Source organism: Pleurodeles waltl, chromosome 2_2, assembly GCF_031143425.1.
Source record: "Pleurodeles waltl isolate 20211129_DDA chromosome 2_2, aPleWal1.hap1.20221129, whole genome shotgun sequence".
In the NCBI taxonomy this organism is placed as follows: Eukaryota; Metazoa; Chordata; class Amphibia; order Caudata; family Salamandridae; genus Pleurodeles; species Pleurodeles waltl.
Window position 1 is genome coordinate 208756112 of NC_090439.1, and position 13807 is coordinate 208769918.

Below are 13807 nucleotides of genomic sequence, written 5' to 3' on the forward strand. Positions count from 1 at the left end.
GGGGGGGTTTGGGGGTGTAACTGTGATGTATCAATATGCATTAGTGTGTGTGTTGTAGTGGGTGGGGTGTTGCATGTGTGTCCCTGTTTTTTCCCTCCCCCCTCCCCTGTGTTGTAGGTGCAGTACAGTGGTCTTCGCCGCAGGTGTTCGTGCTCCTAGTAGAGGAGCAGGAAGACTATCGCAGGGAGAATTTGGAGTTCCGGGTCCATGGTGTCCTCGTTCCTCGTGGGGTGTGTAGAGGTGAGCGTTTTCCCTTCGGAATTCCTGTTTCTGCTGTGAATCCGCCCCGGAAAAGGTGGCAGACTGGTGGGTTGTAATAGTGTGGGTGGTACATTGTCTCCCGCCTGTCTGTTGGCGGTGACCGCCGCGCTGTTTGTTTGTACCGCCATGGCGGACGGAGTGTTAAAGTGGCTGTCTTTGTTAGCGGTTTCCGCCACGGTCGTAATTGCACATTTTTTACCGCTGGCCTGTTGGCGGTCTTACTGCCGCTTTAACACCGTCCGCCAGGGTTGTAATGACCACCACTATCTAGATAAGTATCCCTCTGGCATATGTTCAATAATTAGAGATGCACAGTTGCCCCCCTCCATCGCTTGCCCAGTTTGGTGGTCTCTTGAGTCCTAAAGATGAGATTCCTGTAGGCATAGGATCTACATTGCATTCCGACGCAGGAAGGATACTACCCTTTATCTCTTAGTTTAAGTACCCAAACCCCTCATGTTCCAGGATATCAATTTACAGACATCAGGACCAGCCATCTGCAAAGTGTGAACATGAATCATGCAGCTCCCACTTCCCTCCAAGTTAGTGGCATAAACCAACAAATCAACTCTCAAAAACATTTCTGAACACCCCCCAATCCCGGAGAGGCATAACAAAACAACAGGTGCTTACTTGTCTAATCAGAACAAAGTGTCAGGATTTACACTACTACACCCCAAATCCCCAACCAACACCAACTAGTGTCACTCCTAAAAGAAGAAGAGAGGACAGACGAGAACAAAGAGGAAATTATAGTTAAAAAGAGAGGGATAGAATCACTACCCCCAAAGAACTCCCCCCACCCAAGTCAGGTAGGCAAAATCAGAAGAATGCAAGCCTATCCATCCCTTTAAGCACCAGCATGCCTCCCGCTCCCGGGATGACTCTAGAGGCAGTCTTGAATCCAGTCCCATCTCTCAAGCCAACAACGGACCAAATAGGGGGATACAACTAATCCAAGACAGAGATTGCAATCAACCAAATCAACATTCAGACAAGAAATGAAAACAAGTGAAGTTGCGAAGTCTATGAAAACACCCCCCCACACCAGGGTGTCTCAGTTTCTGGCACCCCATCAGAGGTCTACAGGGGGCAGACAAGTGCAATCCCTTCAGCAGGGATCACAGTGATCAAAGTCTCAGGCACCAGAGACAGATCTTCCATGACAGTGTCTATCGTGCCGTCTTCATGGAGAACAATGCGGCCAGTTCCCTGCAATTCCCATTGGACGGCCTATCCACCCGTGGAAGACCACCTGAGCTTCCACCCCCGGTACAATTATGGAAGGGGTCCACAGCACTCAGGGTACATGTAGAAAGTTGGGGAGACAAGTCCAATCAGGATCGCATCTCCTCCAGGTGTTTAGCCAGACCCCGGTGATCTGCAGAATGTACCAACATATATTTGGGATTAACTTTGCAGAGCTTGTTTTTTACTGCAATGAATGACTTGCGGCACTCCTGCACTTTATGAGTGTATGTAGTGATGCTGCGATTCTCGAACTGCGGGACAGAACGTTTCCTTGCGGCCCTGAGAATGACATCCCTATCACAGTAGTTCATGGTCCTGGCAATAAGGGCCCTCTGTGAGGACCCCGGCCGCGAGAAAGGAGTCAGTGCCCGGTGTGCCCTTTCTACCGCAAAGTAATCTGAAAGGCCCCTAGGATACAGAGCGTTCCCTACCCAGTCCTATAGGAAGGTATCCACCAACTGACCCTCCGCGCGTTCCAGGAATCCCTGGAGCCTCATGTTGTTTTGGGTTGAGCGTCCTTCGGCATCCTCAGTGCGATGTTCTAGTAAATTTGTGAGCACCCACATTTGTGATACCTGATGTTTTAGTTGTCACACCTCCGCTTGCCTGGTAGTAATATTGGACTCTGCAGTGTCCACCTTATCAGCCACTTTGCATAGTTTACACAAGTAGGAGGTTTACCTGGATAGATTACCTATAGAGATACACCCTCAATTTGTCCCTCCAGAGCCTCTCTGGATCCCTGTATGGAAGCCAGTAGCACCGCTCTGGACAGCTACGCACCTCTCTCCGGGGACTCCTCCACCGAGGATGCCCACTCATGCCGCGCAAACCTGTGCGGTGGCTGGCAGAAAGTACTATGCTGTGTAATGGTGTTGCTCTGGGCCTAGTGCTGAGGCCTGTCCTTCCCGATGCATGCGGGCTGATGCGGCCATGATAATTCAAGTGATCGAGAAGCTGCACTCCGAATGCTGCGAAGAAGACTCTGTGGTAATAACAGGCTCCCCAAGGTGTGTGGGCAAGCTGTAGAGCAAAGCACCAGCTAATTTAAAGACCCTAACAAGCAAGCCCTTGAATTGGCCCTGAGGAGACCCCCACAAGGGGCTGCACCACCAGCGCTGCAGGCCCGGAGCTAGACGCAGGGAAGTGTGTTAACGCCTCCAGGAGCAAAAGGCGGTGGGGCCCAGTGGCACTCAGGCCCCCAGTCGTCGGGCCACCCAGCAGCAGGAGCTGCTACGGGGGGACAGAGCGATCTGGCCAAATACACCCCTAAACTCTACGGGTGTGGCTCCCCTGATGCACCCCGAGCATGCTTGCACCTGGTGTCCAAGTGAGGAGAGACATACCAGCCAGTCCCTTGCTGCCGATTCAATTAAGTGTTCCTTCGACTACCAGTCCAGAGAAGGCTGGGCCCATGCTGGCAACAAGCGAGTGCCCCATTCAACCACCAATGATCTCAGCAGTTCAAGAGAAGTGAGCTCACCACACAGTACATCAGCCATCGAGGGGCCCGCTCCAACCTAAGCCTTGGCCCAATGAAATCTCCATGTGGATGTAGGCCTACCAGCAACTCCGGGAGTCCGATGATGAGCCCCATCGAGCCAGGCAGAGCCCCACAGACTGCACACTCCTCAGGTGCTCTGCACGTCCAGGAACCCGACGGGTGTTGCAGGGCCCCCGGTGATGCTGCAGGAGTGGATTGTGATGCTGCAGGAGTGGATTGCGATGTTGCCTGCACTTCTCAATGCCGAAAGGCAACTCCTGTAAGCATCCGGGGGTATACAAGTCGATCGGCCGTAGTCAGGTTGCAGTCGCAAGCCACTCAGGTTCCACAAATAGGCCCAGCAATTCACAGGCATTGATGGCAGGTGGCCACCAGTAGTCTCAGTGGTCCAGGTTAGGGAAGGCCATCCCACAGTCAGTCAGCCCTCGCGGGGCCTGCTCTGACTGAGCCAAGGCACTAGTACAATCACAGGTGACACTACACAACTGGCCTCTCAAGACGCTCGATAATGGGCCCCCACCTAGCCGGGCAGAGCCCTGTAGGCCACACACTCCTCTCACACTCCACGGATCCAAGAGCCACCTGAGTCAGGAGCTGAGTGCCTTAATGTCCCCAAGGAATCAGCAGGGAGTGGGGAAGGCCGACGATTGTGCCCCTCAATGCCGAGCAGCACCTCCAGCAAGAACCCTGGGGCCAACAAACCCAGCGGCTGCAGTGAGAGCGCAGGCTGCCAGCCACACTCCAGGCACCACTGGCAGGCCCAACAGTCAGCAGGCGCCTATAGCAGCAGTGCAAGGGTCGGGCTGAACAATTCCCTCTGCTTCGCAGCCCTCACACTGTCAAAATCAGGATCCATGTGCAGGGCAGCCCGACCTGGGCAGAATTAGGCAGGATTAATGTAGGATTACTTTGGTGGGGTGAAAGAGCTCCCTATGAGCACATCCTGTCAGCAATCTTCCTAGGCAAAGCCTCCCCATGTAACGATCTTGACCACATGTTGTAAGGACCAAACAGGACGCCCAGGCTCGACAGGAAGTATATTTCAGTCCTTTCTGCAGATGATGCTGTCTTCTGTCTAGAACATCTAAAGAGCTTTAGGAGATTATTTCAATTTATTTTATTTGTATGAAGGACCTCGAGGTATTAAGTAATTTAACTAAGCCTCATGTGACATTCCTCAGCCTAAAAAGATAATGCCCAGGAATAGGTTTACAGTAACACTAGGATCTATTCCCTAAAGACCTTTGATTGCTTTTGTATTGCAAGCTGACATAGTCCAACCCACCTTAATAGCAGATGGACTTGTTTCCAGCAGACACAGGTTTCAGTTTTCAGATTTGCTATGAATGTAGGTCACCGACCTCAGGCACAGTGATCAACAGTGTACAATATTAAAATGTATATTTCCAGTGACTAAGAGGAATCTGAGGATCTGTGGAATAACACTTCTGATTGTAGTCTGTAGTATGGTAGATTCACATGCTTTGCATACTCCTGCCATTTAGTATTGAGTGCAGATGTTTGTACATTGTTTTTCTGCAAAGATTTTTAGAATCACAAGACTCCTGCAACTACACCCTCATCCCGCAATACACCAGGACAAACACTACACCTCATATTGTTTTTCTCCAGTGGGTAGTTATGTCTAGGTAGTGGAGTGACATAAGGCAGAAAACAAGTACTGTGCATTTAGTGCATTGAAAAGTAAAAAAAATAATCTGAAGCCATAGATCAATTCTGGAAAGCAAGGTGGGCGCATGTGAGTATACGGCACTACAAGCTATGAACAGATGATTACAGAGCAAGTAACAACTTCTGTTCATAGCATATGTAGATGTAGATATATATGCTCTTCATAGGTTGTAGAGCAATTCCTCCTGTAAGTGGAGGCTAGTAAGCAGAAAACGCAGATTATTACAACAGTGTATTTAACCCTGTGTTTAAAGCCTGCTGACATGCATGAGAACATGTGTGGTGTTGACCAAGTTACAGCTTTACAAGTGCCTGCTTAGATGAAGGTTACTCAAAAAGGCCACATAAACTGCCTTTAGGAAGCATGTCTAACAAGCACTTAGCCTTAGCATACATATCTGTATACACTGAACTATTCACCAAGCAATACCTGCTTTGGAAATCAGATTTGTTGCAAACAGACTTAGAAACAGAATATGCCTTCTTGACATCTAGGATGTGTAGCACCCTTTCGGTCAGTGTCTGGGAAGAAGATGGGCAATTTGACAATCTGGTCGACGTAAAAACCATCTTGGGTAGGAATTTTGAGTTTTTTTCTCAAAACCACCCTTTCTCTTTGAACTTGAAATAATGGTTCCTTTATAGTTAAGGCTTGCAGGTCGCTCATTCTACTAAGAGATGAGATAGCAACAAGAAATTAATGTTGCAAAAGGTCAGAGGATTCAAAGGCAGGCCCCATTAGTCTTTTGAGAACTACATTTAGAGCCCAAGCTGGGTCTGGAGGCGCCCTTGGCAGAATCCCCCTTTTAAAACCTTGCATGATAGCCTCAGTAACAGGCACCTTAAAAAGAGACAAATGTTGCTTGTTCTACATGTAGTTTCCCACTGCAGCCCAGTGTAGACAGATGGGAAGTGTATGCAAAACTGCTTTCAGTAAATGCAGGAAATAACAAGTGATATTAAAAGTGTTTTTTAGAGGATCTACTTGTTTACTAATGCAATAGTTAACAAATGTTTTCCACTTTGCATTGTAGTAGACACGCATGGTGGGCCTCGCGCGCAGGATTTACATGCACTCCTATGGAAGTTTTAAGAAACCAGATTCTAAGACCACAGGAGCCAGGGTGCTAGAATCAAATGCCTGAGGTCTGATGTCTGAGATGACATTGAGGTTGAGTGAGGAGATATGGCCGCAGCTGTAATGTTCCATGTGCATGTACAGACATCTTGAGTTATATCAAATACTGAGGTTAAATCACCCCAAGTTGGTGCTTCTAAAATAAAGGCCATTGACACCTGCCTTATTTTCTTCACAACTTATGTTATCAGAGGAAAAGGAGGAAAAGCATAAACCAATATCCATGGTCCAGATCAATAGTGTGTTGCCCATGAATTGTGGGTGTGGGTACCTGGAACTAAATAAAGTAGTACAGAAGGGACTACCAATCTTCTTGATGGTAAAGACTAGATCATTTATAGTACATTGTTCGAAACTCTATGTGAAATGTAAGTGATTACTGAAATTGCTTATTCAACAACAAATCCATTCCATATAAGAAAAGGTTCATCAATATACAGTTTTCAAATTATCATATGGGTACATGGGATTCTCACAAAGTAGAAGGATTTCTCCTTATAGGCTTGCATTTATTAACACTGCATGCTGAAGTAATGTATTTGAAGACAGTCAGTTTCCATGAGATTTGCAAAGCAGTCCTGGGGATTGCCTCAAATGGAGGAACCGTAAACTATGACAGAAGTATCCTCAACACAAAGGGGAACATTGGCTAATGGGGGTAAAACCACCTTAATACCCTTTAGGAAGTCCTCAATGATCGGGAATCTGAAAAAATAGAGTTTTGTGTATGACATTTTTATACCCAGTATGTTACTGCCTAATCAGATCAGACTGCTGGGATACAGCAGTGCACACATGCTCACACAATATGGGCATAACAAATGATGTGGCTGCAATAATAAAGTGCAAGAAACAATAAATATAGAACCAATGGTAATTCTGACTAATTTGCACAAGTCCTGTTCTTAGCAATACTACTGGAAAAGCTGAATATGAACGGGGTCACTGAGGAACAGGACATGTGATCAGGCTCTATGAACTTGACATCACGCCATATGAAGGTTGAACATTTTTCTATTTAATGAGAATTTAAAAAGTGAAAGGATCGCTTAAGAGTCAGAAGTGCCAACATTACCTGGAAATTCACTTATATTTGAGATAGTGATCACTGAAACTACACATTCTTCTGAGTTGAAACTAAACAATATCTTATCGAATTATCCCATATTAAAAGGAAACATTAAGTTGTGATTACTGAACATTTTATACTTAACCTCACCCATTATTTATCTTGGAACAATATTGGATTGTTCCAATGTACTGCAGACAGACTTCTACATGGAATTGGACCATCTAAACACGAAGACCAATATATATAAAAGTTAGTTTGTAAAAGTGATCTCCTATGACCTATCTGTTTAACAATGCCTGTACAATAAAAGTTAAATATTTAGAAGCAGACCAGAGATCAGCTTCAAAGGGTATCTGCGTTTATTGCTTCAAAGTAAACTTTTTTGGTACTATAACATTCCACATCAGCTTCAAAATGTGCTGAGGTTCATATTGGCTGTATTACTTTGACCGTCCCTCAGTCTGGAGTTGAAGAAAGAGACGCACAACTTTTCCAAAAACATTTGAGTTTTAATTTTTTTTTTATTTACCTCAGATCCTTGAAAATTGAGATATTTTCTGAAAAATGTAGGCGATTACACAGTTGAAGGAAGAAGGTCTACTTGACACAGCTTTGAGCTTATATCTAAATAGGTGCCATTTAAATAACAATTCCAGAGGATAGGAAGGATATCTATTTTGTCACAAAATAGTCATCATTTGTATAAACTTCATCATAATACGTTTCAATATCAAAGATAATGAGCTTAGCAGATGTTTTGGATTAGTACACCTTCATACAGGCATCAGACTATGCCACCACAAGTCTCTAGGCCCACTCTCCTATTCAGTGACATGGCATGATGGGTCCATATGTCATGAGTCATAAGCCTGACCTTACCACATGCCTTCAAGTAAACGTTCTAGCAATCCTTTTCAAAACAATGGTTATAAATCTACAGCTTGGCAACCCAAAGCAGATTCAAGCCTTGACATACTTTAAGTGGGGTTGTTTCCATACCCCTCAAACGTTTGTGGCAGAACCCTGAAAAAATAAGAGTTACACAACCTCTATGCAGCCTTCTTTGAAACAGACCGCAAGAAGTTGGTTCTTGAATCAAAATTAGGTTATTCTTTTTCATATATACTTCTAAAATCCTTCCGCCTTTTTCTACTGAGTCCGAAATAGATGGTCAGAAAATCTAAAGATGATGCTGTCAATTTCGAGATTTACATGGGACCCTACAAACCCTTCCCACAAGCTATAACGAGTTAGAAATCATAACTCATACACAAACCATGAAATAAAATGCAAAAAAACAATCTGAAGATGTTGCCAATGCTGGTAGCTTTATTGAACGATGATTGATGACAGCTTACAAGTACCAAGAACAATATATGTTAGGAAAACTTTGTGGAAAATAAATAGCAAGTTATACTCTTTAACGCCTCAGTCAACAGATGGCAGGATATGCCTAGGAAAGAGTACACATTCACAACAACCTTGTTATTATTTCGCAATATGTTTCCCTAAAAAAATTGATGTATTGTACCACTGAACAAAAATGCAGATTTTTAATTTTTCCGAATGTATTTTACATTGAAGCACATTTCCAAGTTTTCTCCAGACAGTTCACATTTTTTACATAATATACAAGATTGTTTTAACTTAATTATCTGATTAAGGCCTGTAAATAGACTGAAGCCCAATTAACGAGAAAATGTATTGACGAGTGTCAAGGAGGAGATACTAAGAAACATGACATTCTTAGGAGATCTCTAGCGTAATTTAATTCAAAGGATGTTAACGATTATGCTATATCTTGATGGGGAACTGATATAATGCCCTACAAAATGACAAGACTTTGATACATTTTCATTCTTGTCTGTTGCCTTTGTTTTTCTGAGTAAAGCAATATAGCACTAAAGAAAAAAAACACAATTCCGATTTTCAATTTAATATATGGTAGGACTAACCACTATCTACTAAAACCATACCTCTTTGACATGAGTGTGAAATGACACAGACATGTCTAGTAGAATCTTGCGCTGCTCCACGCGTCTCACAAAATCCTGAATACGGTCTTCCAGTTGATGAGCAGCTTGGTAAATCTCTTCTGGGTCACATTCCCCTGTCTGAGCCAGCTGCTCTGCTGCTTCTAACAACTTGTCAGCATTTGTGTATGTGTTCTGGTGGAAAAGGACATGAAAGAGACAAGCAATGTTAAGCTCCGTTATTGTGTTGCCAAGCAATATATGCTATGTCCAACAGGGTTCCCTTGGCCCTCATGCAGAACAGGTATGGAAAAAGTTTACCTGTAACCAGCTGTTTGTTGCTAATTGTGAAGTAGATCACATGCCGCATACCATCCTGCCATCCAGTGCAATATTAGAAATATTACATATTATTTACCTTAAGATTACATTTCAGTTCCAGTGAAGATTTGCGATTACATAGGCTAATCCCACAATACATCAGCACACATTAATGAATTTAAAGGTACTGTATTTTTTGACAGTGAGAAAGGGTGTGTCTTGTTTAGTGGGTTAAGCAGAGCAGACTATCTACACTCCATAACTTCCGTACATATAGCAAGGAGATGGTGTAGGTGAATCTACAACACAACAAGATGCAAAAAACTGGTTAAAGGTAAGCAAAATTGACAATTTGCAGAAGTGATCAAAAAGTGGAGGAAGTTGTAGAAGTTTTTTTAAAACTGTTTGATCCACTGGGGTTTCACTGTTTAAATGAATGACACAGTAATGTTTTAGGAACATAAGAGCAGATGACAACATTGCTGCCTTCCAAATATTAACGAGTGGGATGTTGCCAAGAAAAACCATGGACGACCTCCCCTTTTTTAAGTGTCCAACGTGCATGCAGAACATCCATAAATTGAGTTGTTAGCACATACATAACAAACCTGAATCCACCACAATCTATCTGGTTATGACCCTTGAGATGTGGGTTTCCCAAGTTGTGTGGGTGCTAAGGAGACAAACAGCAGTTTTGTCTTGAGTATGCTTAGTTCTGTCTATGTTGTACGAGTGTATCTGACCCCTAGTGAAAATTAGGGTCCGTTATGGCGGGCCTGAAGGATTTTTAAATACTATTAAAAATCCAATGATTTGAGGTAACAATGTGCTACATCCTTCAGAAGGAACAGTGAATGTCTGTGAGGAGCACTTTTCCTCTACAGACTTGAATGACCAGTTTTTCCACTGAAAGCGCTTGGAGTTTGCAACCTCTGTGCAAGGAAGTGACTGCTAACAGAAATTCAACTTTCCAAGTTAATGCCTGATGCGAGAATTAATGCAGTGGCTCAATAGCAGACAAGTCTTGTTAGGTCAATTCTGATAATCCAACTAGGCCAACAGGGTAATCTGGTTGGGACTATTATTCTTAACCATTCCATCAAGGTTTTTATGATGGGTATTTTCCAAACAGAAAAGAACTGCTTTGAAAAAGGATTGCTGGTGCTGACAATCGCACTCAAACGTAAGTACAGGATAGGCATGCTTGCTTAATGAAATAAATGTATCACACTATGTGTAATGAAGTTGCAGTAAGGAAATGTACAGATGTTCATTCACAGTAGCGAACAAGCATTTCCATTTGGTTGTGTTTTAATGTGCTTCTTTAAAAGTAGTTAGACTCAGACAGATGTCCAAGAATCCAAATTCTAAGCCTTAAGGAGGAAAATCTCTCGATTGGATGACAGTGGATTCGAACACTGAAATGGATCATTTTGCATTGTCGATTACATTTGGGCCAAGCCTAAGAATGCAGTTTGGCTTTATGTGTATAAACCAACTGAGAGCACCAGTGTGCATCTCATTGGTGCAACTAAGTTCAGTCATTGGCACTAGTCATATTTTTCATACCTCATCCAGTATCTGTGGAAAAGGAGGAAAAGCACATGTAAATATCCCTAACCAGTTTGAACACAGAAATAACTTCCTTGGTATTATGTGGTGTGAAAAACCTATGCCTGAGGCATGGGCATTTTTTGGACTGTCTAGGCTGCCCCTTCCTTTGAAAACATGAGTTGAAGATTTTTGAGATTCAGTTCCCACTTAAGGTTGTCTTAATTGCGCACCCAGAACAAGTCTTTACAACTGTTGTCTGCTCCTGTAGGGTTTTCTGCCAGGAGATACAGCATTCGAGAACCTAGTGTCATTGAGGTCTCAGACGTAGGGAGTGTGTACTTCTCATTTTCTAAATGTAATATGTGGTTAGGTTATGTTATGTTGTCTGGGCATAGCAGCGCATTTTGGCACACAAATGATGCTTGAGATCCTTCATCGAAGAAACACGAGTTTTAATTTTTAATTCTAGCACACTGAGATGTTGTATTTGTTCTACATTGGTATATTTCCCTGGACAGTACACTGGAACATTGGGAAGTAATGTCCACTATAATCTAACTCAATGCTCAAAGTCATCATGCCCAAGAACTTCATCACCTTACGCACTGTCATGGATTGTGACATGAGGAGAGTTGTAATCACTCTCTGAAATTCCTGTACTATTCACTCTAGTTTTGTCAACACTTGAGCTAGCTGGGTATTCAATACTACCCCCAGATAGTTCTGTCTGCAGTAATTGTAGATGGGACATTTTGGCTATGATGGTGACCTCAGATTAAGTTGCAACACTAACTTCTATGGATGAGACAGGCATTTCTTTGGTGTTTTAGGTTTTATCAATCAACTGTTTACCCTTCTCTAAACATGAATTATATGGTGTCAAAGATTAGCTGCAACCCTGGCAAGGTATTAGGTAAACAGTCTTAATGCAGATTTAATGCTCCAAGTCATCATGCCCAAGAACTTCTTCATCTTTTGCACTTTCATGGATTGTGATGTGAGGAAAGTTGCAATCGCTCTCTGAAATTCCTGTACTCTTCACTCTGGTTTTGTGAACATTTGAGCTAGCTAGGGATTCCGTACCTCCCTCATATAATTCTGTCTGCAGTAATTGCAGATGGGGCATTTCCATGGTGTCAAAGATGAGCTGCAACCCTGGCAAGACATTAGGTAAATAGTCTTTATGCAGATTTAATGCCCAAAGATAAAACTGTGAATTGATTATGCTTTGCACCTACCATAAAATGAATGTACTATTGACTAGGTAGTAACAGGATAATGAAGTTTTGGGGTCTCATGAGTTATGGTGTGGATTGTTTGTTGCACATCTTAACTTGCAAATCTCACGGCTTTTGAGTTTTGTGTTCTCTGAAGCATAAATGGTCTTTAACTGTTATTAACTTTCATAAATGATCAAGCTAAGAAAAAATTTGTAACCTAAGCACGAGGTACAAAAATGGCAAACACCTAATACAAAGCATAGTAACATGGGTCGGATACCAGCAGCTTCAAGTGGCGCCAAGGTGTAGGCTGGCTGAAAACATCTGAATATTTAGAAACTTGTGTAGCACGCTCGGTCAGCAAACAGGGTGCAACATATCACAGAGACCATGAATGGAGCTGAAAAGAGAACTGGAAAGCAAAAGTCAGTCAACTGAAAATACGCTGGGGACTTGAATTTGAAAATGGTACATGGTGCCCTTGTAGTTGAGAAGACCCATAAATGAAGGCTAAATTGTCTAATACAGATATTTTGGTATATCAAAGCAGCCTTCCCTGAAAGCCTCAGGGGAACCATATGGCTTGATGTCTCTCCTGTGACCAGTGTCCTAGTGGGTTTGGTTTAATGCTTAATCTTTCCCTGAGCCATCGTCACCTAGGATTAGTCTTTGCCCACTGTTTCCCTCCTAGTGGTCATGGGCGCCAAGTCATGCACACAGATCTTTGCTTTTTACTCCTCAGGACAGATCAGTGTTGGAGGAGTGCACTCACAATTAGGAAGCCTTGGCCAGGCATGCTCCAGAAAGGGAGAAAGGAGGGGGGCAGAAGTGTAGGGGTGTTGTCAGTCTCTCCAGGGACACCAGGAGCTGCAGGGTATTCCATCTATGAGTAGTGGCTCTCACACCTCCCCAGGGCTCTTCTGTTACCCACCCAGCCTCTGCACCTCCTTACTGTCACCTCCTAGAAGAGCAAGAGTCTCTTTTCCACAGGGATCTTCCACATGCCTCCTCCAGCTGGTCGTGCGTTCCCAGTCTGCTGGGGCAGGCTCCGATCATTCAGGGAGGGGGCCCAACTCTCTACCCGGTTCTATCAGTTGCACGGATGGACCCCAGGAAACACAGTAGGCCTGGCTGGCCAATCCCTTCATGGCTGCGTGGGGGTGATTTTTCTCTTGCCTTTGATCCTGGCAGATCTCTGGACTCTGTCTAATGGGGTCCGTAACCACTCTCCTGAGCAGCAGGCAGCTCCGTTCTCTACAGTGCAGGTCTTCTGACTCACATCTCCCCTACAGCGGTCTTGTGGTCTCCAGCCACAGGGTTAATTGAAACTTGTCTGCGCCTCTTGCTGGGCGCTACTGTCGACAAATTGGCCTGCCTTAATCAGCCGGTATCTTGGTGAGAGCCTGGCTGTGTGGTGGGCACCAAATATCACCCCCTCCACAAAATATGGATCAATGGGAACAATGTGGCTCAGAGCTTAGCATTTTACCATCTTGGGCTACCAGGCCCCACCACCTCCTGCTGCAGATTCCTCTGGTAATGGTGCAAAGGGTGCACCGGACGGTGGCACAAAGTCAGGACTTGGAGATGATAAAGCCAGAGAATCAGTTGTTTTTCTGGTCATGGGACTGGATTTCCACTTTGCTTCCCTTCTGACAACTCTAAAATATGGACACAAAATAGACTAATCAGGAGCAATGTATGCACTGTAAACAGGACACTGAACAGTATCAGCCACATGTGCCTTGATATGGTCAACTGATATTTGCTAATTGTTACAAAGATAGGATAACATGCCTTGTAGCCTAAATGGCTTCTTGT

At 43.9% G+C, this 13807-nt stretch overlaps 1 protein-coding gene across 7 annotated transcripts in view; it reads right to left on the reverse strand.

Moving 5' to 3' along the window:
- TRIO (trio Rho guanine nucleotide exchange factor) overlaps positions 1 to 13807 on the reverse strand; it is a 3522386-nt gene that overhangs the window by 2899388 nt on the left and 609191 nt on the right. For all 7 annotated transcript variants that reach the window (XR_011200906.1, XM_069219639.1, XM_069219640.1 and 4 more), the window contains exon 11: positions 8895 to 9086. Coding sequence is in view for 6 of the 7 variants with exons in the window: in XM_069219639.1 (XP_069075740.1) it covers positions 8895 to 9086 (192 nt within the window). In the remaining variant the exon portion in view is untranslated. The remainder of the gene's footprint in view (positions 1 to 8894; positions 9087 to 13807) is intronic.